This window comes from Macaca thibetana, chromosome 15 (assembly GCF_024542745.1).
Source record: "Macaca thibetana thibetana isolate TM-01 chromosome 15, ASM2454274v1, whole genome shotgun sequence".
NCBI classification, from domain to species: Eukaryota; Metazoa; Chordata; class Mammalia; order Primates; family Cercopithecidae; genus Macaca; species Macaca thibetana.
Window position 1 is genome coordinate 65,718,573 of NC_065592.1, and position 15,310 is coordinate 65,733,882.

The 15,310-nt window shown below is 40.1% G+C and overlaps 1 protein-coding gene and 1 non-coding gene across 2 annotated transcripts in view; one reads left to right on the plus strand and one right to left on the minus strand.

The window, feature by feature from the left end:
* FREM1 (FRAS1 related extracellular matrix 1) overlaps positions 1-15,310 on the plus strand; it is a 171,935-nt gene that overhangs the window by 56,063 nt on the left and 100,562 nt on the right. Inside the window, 4 exon segments of the mRNA XM_050759578.1 lie at positions 2,038-2,146; positions 4,718-4,849; positions 8,171-8,515; positions 9,242-9,384. Of these exon segments, the coding sequence (XP_050615535.1) occupies positions 2,038-2,146; positions 4,718-4,849; positions 8,171-8,515; positions 9,242-9,384 (729 nt within the window).
* LOC126938217 (U6 spliceosomal RNA) lies at positions 263-369 on the minus strand. Its single transcript, XR_007720028.1, has one exon. It is a non-coding gene; the product is annotated as a U6 spliceosomal RNA (small nuclear RNA).

Below are 15,310 nucleotides of genomic sequence, written 5' to 3' on the forward strand. Positions count from 1 at the left end.
ACCATTGAAGTTAGAGATGACTTTTGTATACAATTCTTTTATTTTTAACAAAAATTTTTTTTGATGTGTTTCTTTATTTTAAGTTCTGGGGTACATGTGCAGAATTGCAGGTGTGTTACATAGGTAAACATGTCCATGGTGGTTTGGTGTACCTATCAACCCATCACCAACGTAGTAAGCCCTGCATGCATTAGCTATTTTTTCTAATGTTCTCTCTCTTTCCACCCCTGACCCCGACAGGCCCTAGTGTGTGTTGTTCTCCCAAAATATGGAACATTTCACGAATTTGTGTGTCATCCTTGTGCAGGGGCTATGCTAATCTTCTCTGTATCATTCCAATTTTAGTATATGTGCTGCCAAGGCGAGCACACAATTCTTTTATTAATAAATTCTTTTATTTTTTTTTGTGAGAGCTTTTTATGGGAATCCTTAATTTTAATTAATAACACAGACTCAGGATAGGGCATTCCATAGTCTTATTTGATAACTAATTTCACAATGAAACACTGTCCATCAGGAAGGTCCTACTTCTATCTAAATTCCTTTTGCTGCAGGTTCAACTTCTTTCCTCTGGTTTTGTAGTTAGTGGGAGGGGAGGACAACTGGTTAAAGTCTTCCACATAATAATGCATCACATGCTTAAAGACCTCCCAGCAACTTGATTCAAACAGGATGGAAATTTTAAACGTGCAGATGGATACAGACTTGAGTTCAGGTTCATTAAGGAAAATGAGTATCCCTGGGGTTATCTCTATTGTAATTTAGGCATTTTCAGCATGTAGCCTCAAGGGGAGACAAAGGACTTCAGGCTATAAATGCTATGCTTTGCCTTCTGCTTTTATTTCCCCCTCTCATCAGAGTCTGTGGCCCCCACATGCCTTCCCTGTTAGGTTGCAATTTCTCATTGCACATTCAGTCTTACTTCGAGCTCACAAGTAGAGCACTACTTTTCCGGCTGCTTCATGTGTGTAGTTTCTGGCATTGTATAATGTACTCTTAAAGCAGAGCCTGTGTGAATGTGTGATTATTTTCGTTAGACGGTAACTCACAATTTTTTCAGTGGAGATCACACAGTTTTCAGGTTGTGTGGACTGGAAGCCCTGGGCCAGGGGCCTAACCAAGTGGATATTTACATTTTACCCCTCCAAAGAAAGACACATCTTGCCCATGTAGTTTCATGTTCCGTCTGTTGCTCTGGCAGCCTTGAATCAGTTTCTTTTGTCATTCAGTGTTTGCTGATATAGTGCTGTTTGATTATTTCTCTTATCCTCTCCCATGGACCACATGTTCTTCAAAAGTAGGGAGTATGCCTTGCATTTCTGTGTTATACCTTATTCTTCTCTGTCAACATCTGGTGAATACATACACAGCACATAATAAGGACCAAAACTTGTCACGTAGCCCCTACTTATTAGTTATGAATTTCATGAAAGCAAATAAAGTTGAGATATTTAAAAATATGTCTAGTGAAATAGATGTCTCTAGATCAGGGTTTCTTGATAGTGGCAGTATGACAATTGCCGTTTTGTATCAGATAATTCTTTGTTTGGGAGGTTGTCCTGTGTACAGTAGGATGTTAGTATCCCGGCCTCTACCCACGCGATGACAATAGCATTCTCCCACACACCCACTTCTGAAACCAAAAATGCCTCCAGACATTCCCAAAAGTCCTCTAGGGGGACAGCATCACCCCTAGTTGAAAACCACTTCTCTAGATCCTCCACCTTTGAGAGAGATTTAAGTGACTGAAAGTGGGAAGGAGTTGGTCTCCTGAGCAAGTGCAGAGACACGTCTCCAGCATATTACCATTTTTAGATTAATAACTTCTTTTATGTAGTAGAAAATTTTAAAATACTGTTAAAGTAAGGAGCAAGATCTAGAACCTGAAAAAGTCAAATCAGGTTGTCTAAAATGAGATGTGGGAACCGCAGAAACTGAATCCCCATTTGCTTCTGTGTGTGGCTGTACCCCAGAATTAATGCTATTTTACCCTCTAATGCTTCAGTGTGTGGTTCATTTGCCTCTGTTTGTTTATAGGTAGAATTGGAGGTATACGACTTCTTCTTTGAAAGGAGTGCACCTATGACAGTCCACATCTCCATCAGAACAGCAGACACAAATGCCCCCCGTGTATCCTGGAATACAGGTAAAGCTCAATATGAGGCATAAAACAACATAGCCCTGAAGGGAATACAAGAAAGATGGGTCAGGAAAGAAAGGTAATTTTATTCCTGTGTCATACATGAGGCAACTGAAACCCAGACAGATGAAGGGCATCAGATTGTAGCTTTTGTTGTTGTTTTTTTATTCCTTCTGGCAGCGTGAGAAATTTAAATCCAGGATTTCTGTGTCCTGTGGCCAAGTTCTTTCTTCTGCTGGAGATAAGACAAAGGGACACTTTTCAACTGAATAAAGCAAAAAAGTGACTATTTGTGATATTGAGCTGTAGTGGGACTGAAATCTCCAACTCAGATTGTTACAAGGGACTGGAGAAAGATTTAGCTTTTATAATCCATATTTTTATGTTGGGCTACATGGAAACTGAAAAACATAAATAAGAACTTTAACTGCTTTAAAATATGGCTTTCTATGCCATATTTAATTCTGAGTGGACTTATGTGATGTATATATGTTGATCAGATGTAAATGTGGAATGTAAATGGAGATCTTTTCCTTTCTCACTGATCGCATCAATACCATTTGAAACATACTTAAAAGCAGTGATGGTAGACTGTATTAAGGGAAAAATGTCTGTGTCTGATTTAAATCCTCAGGTGGCAGCTTAAACAAGCTGCCTTGTGCGTGTACACATACGTACGTGTTTGTATGTATGTGAGTTTCAGTAGAGATAGAGAACATCAGGTGAGCAGCCTTGATTTATAATTCTGGCTCTATATCCTATTTGACATCTGTCAGGGGGGTAATGAGAGAAAAGACGGAATCAGTAACCTAAAGTTTAGGAATAGTCACATGTTGCATGGACTCCTGCTTGAGTGTAGAGATGGAATTGTCTGTACGTGTGTATGTGATCCGTGACACCCAGGTTTCTTCAATGTCATTTTGGCTGCTTTGAACATCAGAATCCTTTTTAAAATAAGCGTTTTCTTATTAGGAACTTGATCTGTGCCATTGTTGAAATTTGGAGAATATATTACATTTAAAATTATTTATTATTTCACCATGAAGATATAACCAATGTTGATATTTTGCTGTATGTATTTCTAGGCTTCTCGATTGTTCCTCTGCTCTGCTCCGTGATGCCTTGTCCTGTGCACTCCTGGCTTCCAAACCCTTATTGTATTGCCAGTCACAGAGATTCTTCTTATGCACCCCTCCCCCCCCCCCTCCCTCCCTCCCTCCCTCCCTCCCTCCTTCCTTCCTTCCTTTTCTCTCTCCCTCTCCTTTATATATGTATTAGCCCAATTTCCCTAGAAAACAGACCCCGAGGCAGACCAGATGTACTAACCCTATACTGAAAGCAGGAGTAAGGGGAGAAGCAAATAAAAAGGTGGCATAGCTGAGCTGGTCACAGCTTTACAATAAGATAAAGCAGATTGCTCTGTAGTGTTGATGTCTCCAGGGAGAAGATGCAACCGCTGTGTCTGGGAAGAGTTGGAAGTGGGGTGGGAAAAAGGTCAACAATCTATTAATGGTCAGTTCTTTCCCATTTCCTGTCTTTAATGGGTTAAAGTTTTCTTCAGTGGCTGTTAACTCCCCACATGCCCAGAGGGTGTTATCTGGCCCTTCTTAGCAGCCATAGAACGTATTCCCTGGGTCCCCTGGTGCAGGGCCTGATAAGCCACAAGGTTGGTCCTGCCGCCACCAGAGGGCAGTGGAGGTAGCCGGCTGCATCAGAAGATGAGGCAGTGGTGGCAGGAGGGCTTTACAATTTTGGAAACTGGGAATCCTCATGGGGCGGCTGCAGCTAGAGAACAGTCAGTTGGTCGAGGCCAGAGTGGTGGGTGAAGCTGGCAGATGTAAGAGAAGCATAAGATAGGTCCAGCAGCATGCTACCTTGCAATTCGACCAGCTTGCTCTGCTCCCTTTCAGGATTTTCTGTAATCTGTTGTAATATTGGAGTCAATAGTACTAAAAATAAAAATAGTACTAAAAATAAAAGCTACATTCCAGTTTCTTGAAAAGCTTTTAAAGATGCAATATTCACATGGTTTCATGAGTGGAAATTCATTCATCTTTTCTTAAGCAGGCACGTTGGCATGTCACAGAACTTGCCAGTACCCTTTTCTTATCTTTTTTTTTTTTTTAATTTAAGTTCTGGGATACATGTGCTGAACGTGCAGGTTTGTTACCTAGGTGCGCATGTGCCATGGTGGTTTGCTACATCTATCAACCTGTCATCTAGGTTTTAAGCTCCACATGCATTAGGTATTTATCCTAATGCTCTCTCTCCCTCCTCCATACCCCCATACTCCCCTTTCCCCCATACCCCAGAACAGGTCCCAGTGTGTGATGTTCCCCTCCCTGTGTCCACGTGTTCTCATTGTTCAGCTCCCACTTATGAGTGAGAACATGTGGTGTTTGGTTTACTGTTCCCGTGTTAGTTTTCTGAGGACAATGGTTTCCAGCTTCATCCATGAGTTCATGCAAAGGGCATGAACTCACTATTTTTTACGCTGCATAGTATTCCATGGTCCAATGTGCACATTTTCTTTATCCAGTCTATCATGCCAAAACCCTTTTCTCCTTTCTTTCACAGGTCTGAATCTCCTTGAGGGGCAGTCTCGAGCCATCACTTGGGAAGAGTTTCAGGTTGTCGACAATGACGACATTGGTGCTGTCCGGCTAGTCACTGTTGGTGGCCTGCAGCATGGATGGCTGACTTTAAGAGGTGAATGATCCAACTTGGTAACCTAGCAAAGAATCCAAAAGTATTTTCTTCAGAAGTACACGTATTTAACAGATACATGTAGCATCTCTTGGGCCCCATTTCTCAATGAAATTGTCAAATGCAGAAAATCTGGAGATCTTGAAACCATTGACTTTTGTGTTCAAGTGCTCAGATCAATGTCTAACCATTTATGAACAGTACCTTGTGCGTGGCTCATTGTTTAAACCTCAGTTTTGCTTTCTGGATGCCATGCAGGACTCCTTCTAAGTATACTCCTTAACTAGTTATTTTTTTCCCAGTTGGAGGACAAAATGTTTTTTCTTTCTCTGCTTCAAACAAGTATATTGAAAAATTAGGCCAAGTGCAGCGGCTCATGCCTGTAATCCCACATTTTGGGAGACTGAGGCGAGTGGATCATCTGAGGTCAGGAGTTCGAGATCAGCCTGACCAATATGGTAAAACCCCGTCTCTACTAAAAATACAAAAATTGGCCGGGCATGGTGGTAGGCGTCTGTAGTCCCAGCTACTTGGGAGGCTGAGACAGGAGAATTGCTTGAACCTGGGCAGCAGAGGTTGCAGTGAGCCAAGATCACGCCGCTGCACTCCAGCCCGGGTGACAAGGCAAGATTCCATCTCAAGAAAAAAAAAAGAAAGAAAAGAAAAATTAATGCTTAATTAATACTTCAGTAATAATGATGTTATGTTATTAGTAGTAGTTGTCACGGTTTAAAAGAAATAAATTTATAATTCTATGGGATGATAGTTAACAAGGTAATAATCCTAATAAAAGTAATATTTACACTTTATGATAAAATAAGTCATTCCTTATAATGAGCTCAGAGGATTTAATTCAGTTATCTTCTTAGTTTCCCTAACTGTAAAGCAGAAAGATAACTCTCAGGGAAAGTGATCAGGGAATTCTGGAATCAAAAACAAAATAATGAATGTGTGATAAATCCTACTACTTAATCCCAGGACAGTGGGAGGCCAGTTTAAATCTGGGTATACCAGTCAGGTTGGGTGTTCAGTTGTACGTAAGAGAAATCCAAGTGTAGTGGCTTGAAAATTAGTTATTTTCTTCATGTCTTTGAGGCTGGAAGACACAGAAGGAACAATGAAAGAAGTTATGGCATCTAAGTTTGCTCTATTTAACAAGTTTTCCTAGGAGCACAATACAACAATTTCCACTTAGATTTCTTTATCAAACTATGTCACATACAACTCCTCAGTGCAAGCTAGTCGAGAAGTCTGAGTATTTTTAAATGACTGTATTGCTATGCCAAATACAACTAGGATTCTGGTAGTGAGGAAGAAGCATAAAGTGGCTCTTGGGCAAGAAAGTGTTAAATAGTTTATTCCTCTAAGGTCTTTAACACAGCCACGTGGTGTGAAGAGAGTACTGGGGTGCACCTGCCATTAAGAATTGTAAGTCTCTGGCTGGGCACAGTGGCTCATGGCTGTAATCCCAGCATTTCAGGAGGCTGAGACGGGCAGATCACTTGAGCTCAGGAGTTCGAGACCAGCCTGGCCAACATGGTGAAACCCCATCTCTACTAAAAACACAAAAATAGCCCGGTGTGGTGGTGTGTGCCTGAGTCCCAGCTACTCTGGAGGCTGAGGCAAGAGAATCGTTTGAACCCAGGAGGTGGAGGTTGCAATGAGCCGAGATTGCGCCACTGCACTCCAACCTGGGAGACAGAGGGAGACTCTGTCTCAAAAACAAAACAAAACAAAACAAAACAAAACAAAAAAACAAAAAGAATTGTAAGTCTCTGAAGAAAAGAAAGCAATGTTTATTAATACTATACAGATGAAATGAAGAGTGGGAGAACATAATGCATTGATGGTCTGGGTTCAGAGGAGATAGAAAATAGTATAACCATTTATTAAGCATTTACTTTGTGACAGATACTGTGCAAAGCATTCTGTATGCTTTATCTTGTTTATCTCATATCAACTTTATGGTATTAGATACTATTATTATTCCCATTTTACAAATGGGTAACCTGAGACTTAGAACAACTGACTTATCTAAGGTAACACACCTAGAAAATGACAGAACTGGGATTTGAACCCAGTCTGTTAGATATCAGAGCTCTAGCTCTTGGTCTTTGAGCCAGTAATTTTCAAATAGGCTTGATAACACTGGTTGTTGCCTCCCTCCCACCCACCCCTGAATTTCTGATTCAGCAGGTCCAGGGTAAGTCCTGAGAATTTACATTTCTAAAACTTTCTAGATGGTACTGAGGCTGCCGGTTTGAGACCACTCCTCTAAGAACTGCTGCCATGTAGGATGGTAGCAATTAGCTGAAGAATAACCAACATTTATTGTAGGCTTACTGTTGCTTAAGTTCTCTCATTCTTGCTGTGGATTATGAGGTAAGTATTTGTATTAGTAAGGGTTCGCTAGAGAAATTAAGCCAACAGAATGTCTATCTATGTATCTATGTATCTATCTACCTACCTACCTGCCTACCTACCTACCTATCTATGAGGTGATTTATTATGGGAATTGGCTTATGTAATTGTGGAGGCTAAGAGGTTCCATGTTAGGCCATTGGAGAACCAGGAAAGCCCATGAAGTCGTGGGTATTAGTCTGAAGGCCCGAGAACCAGGGAAGCTGATGGTGTAACTCCCAGTCCAAAGCCAAAGGCTTGAGAAGCTGGGCAAGGGGAGTGGAGAGGGGTGAGTGTGGTAGGGAAGGTGAAGGGTGGAGGGACAAATGGGGGTGTTAGAGGGTGGCTGGTTTATGTTCCAGAGTTCAAAGGCCCAAGAGCCAGGAGCTCCAGTGTCAGAGGGAAGAAGATCGAAGGAAGTCTCAGCTCCAGAAGAAAGAGAGCATTCCCCTTTCCTCTTCCTTTTTGTTCTACTTAGTCCCTCAATGGATTGGGTGATGGCTGTCCACAGTGATGAGCCTGATCTTTTCTCAGTCTACTGATTCGAATGCTGATCACTTCAAGAAACACCCTCTTCACAGAACCACCCAGCAGTAATATTTTACCAGTTGTCTGGGCATTCCTTAGCCCAGTCAAGTTGATGGAAAAAGTTAAAACCATCACAGTAGTATTATCCATGTTTTATAGATAAGTTTTATAAATTAAATACCTTGCTCAAATCTACATAACTGATGAATGTTGGAGCCAGTATTCAAAACTAGATGTGTTGTCCCAGAACCCACTAACAATCTGTAGTTTTTCCAGGTGAGGGAAATACGGGCTGCACACTTTCCTTAGCAGCCTCTGTTGTATTGATGCTTTCCCCACAGCTGCTGCTTCTGCACTCCCTTGCTCAATCTGCTCCATCTCTGCTCTCTCCCTCAGGGGGCAAAGGATTTCTCTTCACCGTGGCTGATCTCCAGGCTGGAGTTGTTCGCTATCATCATGATGACAGCGATTCCACCAAAGACTTCGTGGTCTTCCGGATATTTGATGGTCATCACAGCATCCGTCACAAATTCCCCATCAACATCTTGCCCAAAGATGATAGTCCCCCGTTCCTCATAACCAATGTTGTGATTGAACTGGAAGAGGGGCAGACTATCCTGATCCAGGGATCCATGCTGCGAGCTTCAGATGTGGACGCCAGTGATGACTACATCTTCTTCAATATCACGAAACCTCCACAGGCTGGAGAGATCATGAAGAAGCCAGGGCCAGGACTGATAGGTAAGTTCTGGGTAGTTAAGATCATTTGAATGGAATTCATTCTTCCGTGGAGAACCTACTATGCACCCTTCTGGGTTTGCTGACATTGTGTCAGAGTTTGTGCTAAGGTGAACATCAATTTTCTGAAGTAAGATAGTATTTTTATTCCCATTTTATAATGAGGAAGCCTGAGATTTAGGAAAGTTAATTTGATCTATCCAAGGTTGTGCATCTACAGATTTCCAGAGCTGAGCCTCAAAGTAACCATTACTGTATGAAAAATTAAGTCAGCCAAGCAAGGTGATAGAACAAATTAGTCTAAAAGGAGATTTTTGGAATATTCTAGATTATTGATAATTTCATGAATAACATTTGTTTACATTTTGTTAGAATCATTTTGTAAGTACTTCTTAAAGTGGGTAGATCCAGAGTTTGACAAAATAGGGATCAAATAAGTAGTTAGTGTTACTTTGTATATTTGAAATAAGAGTAAGTTTCTTGAAAATATTTTTCTAATGCTAATTTTTCCATATATCAAGACAGATGTAGCAAGTTTAGTTTTCCTGCTTTATTATTTATTATTTTTCTGCTTTATTATTTATCTTTGATGAAAGCATTTAATGCAGATTCCTTGGGGACATATAATATACTAGACAGATAAGACTTTTGAAGATAAGTCCAATATCATTGTCCCTCGATATTTGATAGGCTTGTACAAAAGTATGTGATGTTTTATGAATCCAATAGGCTATCCTGTCCCTGGCTTCCTTCAGAGGGATTTGTTTAATGGAATCATTTATTATCGTCACTTTGGTGGAGAAATCTTTGAAGATTCTTTTCAATTTGTCCTGTGGGACAGCCATGAACCTCCAAATCTTTCAGTGCCACAGGTAAGAGACCGTTTCTGAACACTTTCCCAAAGTCTTGTGCACAGGTATCAATTCTAGGAGATGTGGTTAAAAACCACATGAAAACAGGTTTCAAGGTTTAAAAATTGAAAAACAATCGATTAAACAAAATTAAGCAGACTTCTTTGCAATGGGACTACTCAGATGTTTCCTTTTTGAAAGAGTTTTATATATATATGTATGTATTCAGTGTTTCCAGCTCATTGAACTATGGGACCCTTTTATGTAGAGCAGCTCACAAAATTTGCTTGTCTCCAGACACTCAAGAAAACATTTATTCTGTATGTGATGATTAAATTATAGGCTCCAGAGTGAGGCTGCCTGAGTTTCCCTCTTGATCTTGACACTGACTGACTGGTCAGCCCATGCCCCAGTTTCCTCGTCTGTAAAACTGATAATAATAGAACCTTCCTTTAGAGTTATTGTGAAGGTGAGATAATACATATGAAGTACTGAGAACATTTTGGTACATGGGAAACACTCAATAAATACATTAGCTATTATTTATTGTTGTCTTTAAAGATCTAAGAGTCTCTTACTACCACTAGAGGATATAATTTAAATGTGTAGAATGTAGAAATAAGTTTAAGCAAACATTGCCATATAGAAATTACAGAAAGTGGAGTCAGGGTAGTGTCTGGACAACTATAATAGACTCCTTGAAAGGAGAGGCTAGTTGATAATAGAGATTTTAAAAAACAACAGCTGAAATTAAGTAATCACCTACTGATATGGTTTAGCTGTGTCCCCACCCAAATCTTATCTTGAATTGTAACTCCCAGAATTCCCACGTGTCATAGGAGGAAACTGTGGGAGGTAATTGAATCATGGGGGCGGGTTTTGCTGTGCTGTTCTCATGATAGTAAGTCTCACGAGATCTGATGGTTTTAAAAACAGGTGTTCCCCCTGTGCAAACGTGCTCTCTCTCTTTGTCTGCTGTCGTCCATGTAAGACGCGACTTGATCCCTTTTGCCGTGATTGTGAGACCTCCCCAGCCATGTGGAACTATACGTCCATTAAATATCTTTCTTTTGTAAATTGCCCGGTCTCGGGTATGTCTTTATCAGCAGTGTGAGAACAGGCTAATACACCTACTATGTACAGTACTTTTTGCTAGGCATTTTGTACCTGTTATCTTGGAAGATAGCCTGTATATGGATCCAAGCAAATCTCCAACCTGTTCTAGAATGACTGCTTAAAGCAAGTGTCCTATTTGTCACATAATGCCTTCCCATAATGTCACAGACACTGACGTTAGCTAATGCATAGATGATTGAGCTATTCATCTGTGGCTAAGAAGAGTGTAACAGAAGGAGATGATCAGAAAGAATGATTTCAGAGAGCTCAGAAATGGAAGGCAGTAGGTGATCCCTATTAAGAAGGAATAGAGAATGAATGAGAAAACTCGGTTCATCTGCTCTTTGACTAACAGGTCAGTTCCTTTTCAAATAACACCTCCCTCTTTTTATCAATGTATTATATGTCATTTCTAGATTAAATTTTTGTTTGAAACCTTAGTTGATTTGATAGTTCAAAATGGTAACAGTTAATAGGATTTACTTCTAAATCTTCTGTGTATCCAATCTGAGTTATGTTTCTGACAAGGATACCATATCACTTTTAGCAGCCTAGGGGCCTTTTTAAAAATGAAAATTTCTGGACTTCTTTTTTATTCTTTTGTTGTTATGTATTTTATAAATCATGTTCTTCATATACACAAATATAGATGTCAGATTTCTCTGTAATGAAAACCTTAGTGCAACATAATTATTTCTGAATCTGGGCAAATTGGTCGAACTAAACTGTAGATCTAGTTACAAGTTTATTCCCTGTGTTGGATAGGTTTCTAAAGATGCTTATGTTTTTCTCTGCTTTCATCTTCTTAATTTATGTCAGAAGGAGAAAGAGAGTGGGGCAGAGGGAGATCTACAAATTTGCTCTCTTCATTAGCCTGTATCTTTGGCCCCTAAATATTTATCCAGTTCAGACTTGTGTCTACTTCTCTACCTGACATCTTTACGTGTATGTATCATCAGCATTTAAAATTCATTATGACCAAAATACATTTAGCATGTGTCCCTAAAAACTTGCACAAAATAACTAGCTGGAATCTCTGAAGTCATCCCTGACTCCTTTCTCTAATGTCAGCACAACCAATCAGTCAGCAGGTTTACTAAATCTGCTTGATGAGTTTCTCTGATCTATCTCTACTTCCCCACCGCATTGCCATTGCTTCAGCTCAGCCTTCGTCTTTTCTGGACTAGGTTATCCTCAGAACCCCTCCCGTGGCCTTTTACAAATAGAGGTGATTAACCAAATCCTTATAGTTGCGATGAATTAAAGCTCATTAATATAATAGCAGTATTCTTAGTGAAATTAATCTAGCATCTGTTTTTCCCATTCTCCCTCTTCTGGTTGGTGGTAGCTTTGTCTTAGTTCCTCTCCAGACTATGAACTTGCTCTCAGCTCTAACATCACCTGTTCCAAGAATCCTCTGACGACCCCATTCCACAAACCCTCAAGCTGGATCAGCTTATCCTTTTATATGCTCTGGCATCTGTTTGCACGTATCTTTGTTGTTGAACTTTCTATAAAGTAAGACCACGATTTCTTTTATTGGATCAACTCTGATCTCCTTGATAGCAGGGACCCAGAATTATTCATTTCAATGTTTCTAGACCTAGGTGTCTGACTCAGTGTAGACCCTGACGAACTGCTTATTGATCACAAAATGAGTTCTGGTTCTTTCAACTTTTACTGAAACTGGGAGGAGATAAAACCCAAATATTTGATAGAGACTAGGGAGGGAGTGAGATGGGGAGGTAATAAGTGTAAAGCTTTATTCTTCAGAGTTTCTAGAAATGAGTGCGTGCATGCCAATGAAACAAGTATTGTATGTGTGTGTGTGTGTGTGCGCGCTAGCAAGCATTTTTATATTTAAAGCTCCGATATTATCAGTGAAACTCCAATATTTGAGGAGCTCAAATGATTATCTGATCTATTTGATGTTTACATTCTCAATTTGGACAAGTATCTAGTCATGTCCTACAAATAAAAATAGATTTAAAATATTCAACAAAATTAGTAACTTTCAGCTGCTCAACTAGAAGTCCAGATAAGATGATTACTTGCTTTTGTGATCAGAAGATTCCATGGTTTTGATTTTTTTTGACATAATGGAAGCACAGATGAGCAATGTCAATTCTGTCTACAACAATGGCATTCAGAATACGCAATTTGAAAATGATGAGAATTCCTTTTGAAATTGACACACAAAGCAAAACTAAAATATGGTTAAGCTTTTACTATGACATAAAAAAGGCTAGAACTTCAGCTCAGCCACCTACAAGCTGTGCCCCCTGGGGCAAATCACTTAACCCCTTTGGGGCTCAGGTTTTTTCTCTGAACATTGGGAATAATAACCATGGCTATTATTAGTAAAGTGCTATCTGGATCACACAAGAAAGCTAGTAGAACAGCGAGTACACAGTACTTAGTAGGTGCTAATAAATTAATTCCCTGTCTCTATCCTTTCATGACTGTTGCCAAAGTTTACGGCATGTTTATCCATTATGAAGCATTTCAGTAATTAAAAATTAAATCCAGTTATCAAAATAAATACAATGGCAGTCATTTTTCTATTCTCCTGGAGTCAGTGTCATGATTTTTCCCCCAATTATAGTGTTTCACTAATCTACAAAGTTCAGAAATTCTCTGCGGGACCTCCCAGCCATAGTGTGGATCAGTGAGGCTCTACTTAATTGGAAAACTGGATTTAATAAGGAAACAATAGTTATTGTGCCTGCAAAGAGACCATTTTCCATGCTAATTTATTCTCCAATGTGTTCTTTGTGTAAAAAGAATGTACAGCATGCTTTTTTATACTCCTGTAATAATTTTTGGTGGGCATATTTGTGTGTGTGTGTGTGTGTGTGTGTGTGTGTGTGTGTGTGTGTGTTTTTAAGGAGCGGAGAGTTTAATATGCAAGAGGGGGAAGAAGGAAGGGAGAAGACAGAAGGAAGAACCTCCCCTGTACAGAGACAGATGGGGGAGTGGCTCCAAAGCTGAAAGAAGAGATCCCCAGGTGTCGTGGACACCAGCCAGGTACATATGCAGAGGCTGGAGGAGGCGGTGTCTGATTTGCATAGGGCTCAGGGAATAAGTTTGACCAGGCATGTCATTCACATAGCCCGCAAAAAAGCTGGTCCTCCCACCCTACCTTTTAATATGCAAATGCAGGGCGCCATGATTTCTACACACGTGGGGATATGTGGGGGTGGCCGTGTTGCCAAGAGTATGTGGGCCAGGGACAAGAAGGCCAAGGGAATTGCCATGTTGGGTGGACCCAGTTTCTAATAGTCAGCATTGGCATATAAAAGGTTTCCCACCTTGCTCTAAGAGCTGGGGCTTTACAAGAAAATTTTCCGGATATGCTTTAAAAGATGAAAACTACCCAAGGACCCCTTTTCCTCTCTAACTGCCTAAAATAATTTCTTTTTCTTAGTAACTCCTACCACATTCCTCCCTGTGGCGATATCACACTAACTGCAGTTGGGGGATTTTGGGCGAAGACTCTTTCTGGCTACTTCCAATTTAAAAGGGGTGTGGAATGGGGAACAGCAGTTAGGGCTCCTCCTGGGGTTGATTTAAGGGTCCTGGGAAGAATGGCATGTCCATGTGTGGTTCAGTTTGCAGCACCATTTACAGTTTGATTGCTTTTAGGCGAGAAGAAACAATTTGAGTTATAGTACTGAAAATACAGCGTCCAAATATCAATTCAAGACATACAAGCCAGAGAGGGCTTAATAAAGGGGTTAACCAATTCCATGAAGAAGACTGGAATTTCTTAAAGAGGGATTGTAGCCACCCAGGGCTGAAGCCGGCATTTCCCCTGAGCCTGTTAATAATTTTGATTTGATTTTTAAGCACCTGTAGATTTTCCTTTCCTTTACTAGGTGTTAATCCAAAAGCAGCATGTTTCATTTAAAAGTGCATCACTAAACCCAATAAAAAATCCTAGGAGACTTAGTGATAGTAAAACTTTTATGCTTCCTTTTTGTCAGTAACTATTATCCCGGTTATAAGGATAATGATAAAGCAAAATACAACAGCAATGAAAACTCTGTCGGATATTTTAGTTAGAAGGTGCTGCTACCATGTATAACTCTATTGCAAATAGTAGAGTGAGGACAGCAGTTCCCACAAGTGTGGTGTGGTAGACAATTTCCATTTAAAATTTTACTTGCCAAGATACAGAATTCCCCTTTGGGGGTCTATGAAGTTCCTTGCTTTTATTTTCCCAAACAAAGAAAGCTCAGAGTTATGGGCACCTTACTCACTTTCCTTACCTGGCAGAATTTGCAAAGTAGTTGCCCAGAACTAGCATATTGATTCACATTTTTACATTACCCATCCTTTTTTTTTTTTTTTTCTAAGCTGCAGATCATCACTTGATTCACAGATTAGTCTAAAATGTAGGCAAAAAGTTTAAAAACAATGAGACTAGGATTTAATGACAAATTTATGATAAGCTTTGGAGCAAAATTTTTCTCTTCAGTCCTCATTTTTGGTAAAAAGTAATTATGAATGAACTTTAGTCTTATGGTTGGCCTGATTATTTGCATAAAGTGCAGCAAGAATGGTTATTTTTACATAGGCCTTTTGGATTGGCTTTGATGAAACTCTGTTTCACAAGGAATTTCAGATAAGACTTTTAAAGCCAAGCCCAGCCATGGGTTTGTATCCTCTAATACCTGTGAGTTGGGTGATCCTTTCCTCTTGAGGTCCCAAGATACACTCAGAGCTTCCAGACCTATTAGAAAGTGACATTCTTTACTGACCACAGGTCAGGAACCCTGTGTGGGGACTGTATAGACAAGGTAGGAGGCCAGTTCTCCCCAAGGGGCTT